General features: G+C 37.2%; 1 protein-coding gene across 1 annotated transcript in view; it reads right to left on the bottom strand.

Annotated features, from left to right (window-relative positions):
• crb3a (crumbs homolog 3a) overlaps positions 1-891 on the bottom strand; it is a gene marked incomplete at its 5' end in the record, with an annotated part of 7,681 nt that extends 6,790 nt beyond the window's left edge. Inside the window, one exon of the mRNA XM_083524696.1 lies at positions 447-891. Within this exon, the coding sequence (XP_083380822.1) occupies positions 447-486 (40 nt within the window). The remainder of the gene's footprint in view (positions 1-446) is intronic.
• Between the last annotated feature and the right edge of the window lie 4,109 nt (positions 892-5,000).

The following is a 5,000-nucleotide window of genomic DNA, read 5'->3' as shown; positions in this document are numbered from 1 at the left end:
GTTGAAGTCAGTGCTCAGTGATTTACAGAATGAAATTTGAATATACCTTAAAAAATCTCCCAGATGTTGTAAAATATTTAAATCCCTGCTGCCAAGATGCTCCTGTGTCGGTGCATCAAAGATGATGAAACTGTTCTCCTTCAAGTCTCTCAAAATCATACACTGAGGACCCCTTCATATAACCAAAAATGGTACGATCCTCATTTCATAAGACCTCTGTGAAGATTGGAGTGTGAGATTGGTAGTTGAAACAGGCTCCTCCCATCGAATCTTCAAATATTCAAGAACGCGCCGAGGTAACAATTTCCGGCACATATATCTCTGTGTAAGTCGGGTGTCCCAATACTTTTGTTCGCATGATGTAGCTTTACTACAGAGGGTCGAACTTTAATGAAGATTAGTAACTCATTCAGCTTCTACTGTACAGATAACCTGAAATGACTCACCGTTTCGAAGAAGAAAGCGAAGCGCATCCGTCTGCAGCATGATGATCTCCAGCGTGACCTTCTGAGACCCCCGACCCTCAGACGCACACCCTCCGAGCCTCAGGACAGCACTGAGGGAAAACCATTGCGGATTTGCTGAATATCACCACAGCGACTACGCCTGTTATCTCCACGTAACTGTAGGAGTCAAGCACACGCCTCGGTTAAAAATGCCTGCCTGCCCTGTTTACTTTGATGCGTCATGACGACTCAGCTCCTTCGGATCTCTGACACCTTGTGATATCCTGCTACAAGTACAACGTGGTCTTCGGGAGGAAGAGCGACGTTCCGACCGTATGAGTCAACTCAAAACAAAAGCATTCGCTCGTAACTTTTCCCTCCTCTACGTACCGCGACCTTGAGAGTGCAAACGTTGCAATATGCGTCTGAATGGTGAAATTATGTATAACATTATATATATACAGTGAGGAAAATAAGTATTTGAACACGCTGCTATTTTGCAAGTTCTCCCACTTAGAAATCATGGAGGGGTCTGAAATTGTCATCGTAGGTGCATGTCCACTGTGAGAGACATAATCTAAAAAAAAATCCAGAAATCACAATGTATGATTTTTTTACTATTTATTTGTATGATACAGCTGCAAATAAGTATTTGAACACCTGAGAAAGTCAATGTTAATATTTGGTACAGGAGCCTTTGTTTGCAATTACAGAGGTCAAACGTTTCCTGTAGTTTTTCACCAGGTTTGCACACACTGCAGGAGGGATTTTGGCCCACTCCTCCACACAGATCTTCTCTAGATCAGTCAGGTTTCTGGCCTGTCGCTGAGAAACGCGGAATTTGAGCTCCCTCCAAAGATTCTCTATTGGGTTTAGGTCTGGAGACTGGCTAGGCCACGCCAGAACCTTGATATGCTTCTTACAGAGCCACTCCTTGGTTATCCTGGCGGTGTGCTTCAGGTCATTGTCATGTTGGAAGACCCAGCCTTGACCCATCTTTAATGCTCTAACTGAGGGAAGGAGGTTGTTCCCCAAAATCTCGCAATACAAGGCCCTGGTCATCCTCTCCTTAATACAGTGCAGTCGCCCTGTCCCATGTGCAGAAAAACACCCCCAAAGCATGATGCTACCACCCCCATGCTTCACAGTAGGGATGGTGTTCTTGGGATGGTACTCATCATTCTTCTTCCTCCAAACACGTTTAGTGAAATTATGACCCAAAAGTTCTATTTTGGTCATCTGACCACATGACTTTCTCCCATGACTCCTCTGGATCATCCAAATGGTCATTGGCAAACTTAAGACGTGCCTGGACATGTGCTGGTTTAAGCAGGGGAACCTTCCGTGCCATGCATGATTTCAAACCATGACGTCTTAGTGTATTACCAACAGTAACCTTGGAAACGGTGGTCCCAGCTCTTTTCAGGTCATTGACCAGCTCCTCCCGTGTAGTTCTGGGCTGATTTCTCACCTTCCTTAGGTTCATTGAGACCCCACGAGGTGAGATCTTGCATGGAGCCCCAGTCCGAGGGAGATTGACAGTCATGTTTAGCTTCTTCCATTTTCTAATGATTGCTCCAACAGTGGACCTTTTTTCACCAAGCTGCTTGGCAATTTCCCCGTAGCCCTTTCCAGCCTTGTGGAGGTGTACAATTTTGTCTCAAGTGTCTTTGGACAGCTCTTTGTTCTTGGCCATGTTAGTAGTTGGATTCTTACTGATTGTATGGGGTGGACAGGTGTCTTTATGCAGCTAATGACCTCAAACAGGTGCATCTAGTTTAGAATAATAAATGTGGTGGGGGTGGACATTTTAAAGGCAGACTAACAGGTCTTTGAGGGTCAGAATTCTAGCTGATAGACAGGTTTTCAAATACTTATTTGCAGCTGTATCATACAAATAAATAGTTTTAAAATCATACATTGTGATTTCTGGATTTTTTTTTTAGATTATGTCTCTCACAGTGGACATGCACCTACGATGACAATTTCAGACCCCTCCATGATTTCTAAGAGAACTTGCAAAATAGCAGGGTGTTCAAATACTTATTTTCCTCACTGTATATATATATATATATATATTATATATCCATTCATTTTAACTAGAAGACCAAAACCTGCTCCTGTGCACAAAGCCAGCTCCATCAAGTTATGCTTTCCATGGGTTGGAGTAAAACATCTCATGCTATACAGATAAAAAACACCATTAGGATGATTTTTTCCACGTTGACAGCACCCCAGGCCTCCTCACCTCACCTACATCAGTACCTGACTTTACTTTACCTTGTGGCTAAAATCTAGTCGAACATCTTCCCAGAAGAATGGAGATGGCAACACAGCAGAATGGGGATTAAATGTGGAATGAGATGTTCAGAAAGGACATACGGATCATACAGTCAGGTGTCCACAAACTTTCGTGTATAAAACATATGTATAACACTCAAACACTTAGATATCTCAATGTTAGCCTACACAGTATATATATATATATATCTCATTGTTATCAGTTCTTCTGTCACTCATACTGTATTCAGTCTTCTACAAAACAATCCTGAAAATTTTATACTTCTTTCTCTTGGTTCTTTTTTTTCTATATTTACACGTTTTCACTTCTGTCCTCGATTCTTCTAATCATTTAACTTGATACAGCTTAATACATTCAGATACACTGTGAACACATTCCTTTACTTTTCTCATGGGAGGGTACAAAAAAAAAAAAAGCAAGTGTACTATTTCTTGTCTCTGGACTGTTTCTGTTTTCTTGTTGTCGTACAAAAGGTGCAACCAAAAAGATGGTTTTAAAATCGTTAGTTCATAGTGATGTAAAGTACAATCATCTTCTCAGGTCAGAGATACACAGTGACTATATGTGGGCAAAGGTTTGTGGACACCTGTCCATTCCTCCTCACTTCTGCGAAGATGTTCCACCACATTTTGTGTAGATTCGTGCGAGATTCATTCAGTCACAAGAGTGTTAGTAAAGTCAGGAAGTGATGTAGGTGAGGTGAGGAGGCCTGGAGTGGAGGCAGCATTAAAGATTCATCCCAAAGGTGTTTAAAGAGTGCTCTATAGAAGGGGATCTTCACACTCCAACTCATGAAAAGCAGCATATCTTAATGGAGCTCATGGTGCATGGTCTTAGTTTAAGTGAAGAGAAAATGTCATGGTTCCAGAGGCATCCAGAAATGTCCTGTACAGTGCCTCCAACAGTGGGAGAAAAAGCAAATATGGCTGAAAATGTCACATAGTGTACATTCTGTATGTGCTCAGATTCTTCACAACGAATCTAAACCAACGTACAGCTAGTTCAATTTATACAGAGTTACATTACAGTTCGTTCATTAATTACAATCAATGAGCAGAAATCATGTGTTAAATCATCTCAAATCACTGCCTGTGTTTCTCCTCTGTGATTTAGACTATTATTATTATTATTATTATTATTATTATTATTATTGTTGTTGTTATTATTATTGTTATTATTATTATTATTATTAATATTATCATTATTATTATTATTATTGTTATTATTAATATTATCATTATTATTATTATTATTATTATTATTATTATTGTTATTATTAATATTATCATTATTATCATTATTATTATTATTATTATTATTATTATTATTATTATTGTTGTTGTTGTTGTTATTATTATTGTTATTATTATTATTATTATTAATATTATCATTATTATTATTATTATTGTTATTATTAATATTATCATTATTATTATTATTATTATTATTATTATTATTATTATTGTTATTATTAATATTATCATTATTATCATTATTATTATTATTATTATTATTATTATTATTGTTGTTGTTATTATTAATATTAATATTTTTTGTTATTATTATTATTATTATTATTATTATTATTATTATTATTATTATTATAAATATTGTAAAATGGTTGATTTCTCAAAAAGGGACAAAGAGGATTTTCACAGTACTTTACACAGAAACGAGGGGGTGTACAGACTCTCATCATTCCTTAGTCATTAAAAGCAATAAAAAGAGTTTAATGGGGTTCATTAATTCAGATTAATTCAGATAATAATGAAAAGATAAGTTTTTATTTCAATGCATATTAATTATGAGTCCTGATCCTTTTTGGTTTCATAAATATCCTTCTATAATCAAACAACATTTTTATGAACAATATATATATATATATCCTAATATATATCCTTATATATGCTATACATACATATACATATATATATATATATATATATATATAAGTAGGGGGTGTAAACTTCTGCACCTGCTGCATGTACCTGCAGGTATAAACCAGGTGAAGAAGGGAATATGATTGATATGGAGCTCTTCTGCCTTCATAATGTTATTATGACAGGCAGCCTTCAAATTGTCTTAGGTTTGTGTGTGTGTGTGTGTGTGTGTGTGTGTGTGTGTGTGTGTGTGTGTGTGTGTTCAGTCCCGAAGACCTGTATAGTAATGAGGTTAACAAGACAGCGCTGATACACGCAGTGTGTGTGTGTGTGTGTGTGTGTGCGCCGTCACCTTTTTCGCTTTTTCTCCCC

This window comes from Silurus aristotelis, assembly GCF_946808225.1.
Source record: "Silurus aristotelis genome assembly, chromosome: 21".
Lineage (NCBI taxonomy): Eukaryota > Metazoa > Chordata > Actinopteri > Siluriformes > Siluridae > Silurus > Silurus aristotelis.
Note: the sequence above shows the minus strand (reverse complement) of the source record. Positions and strands in the feature narration are given on the sequence as shown.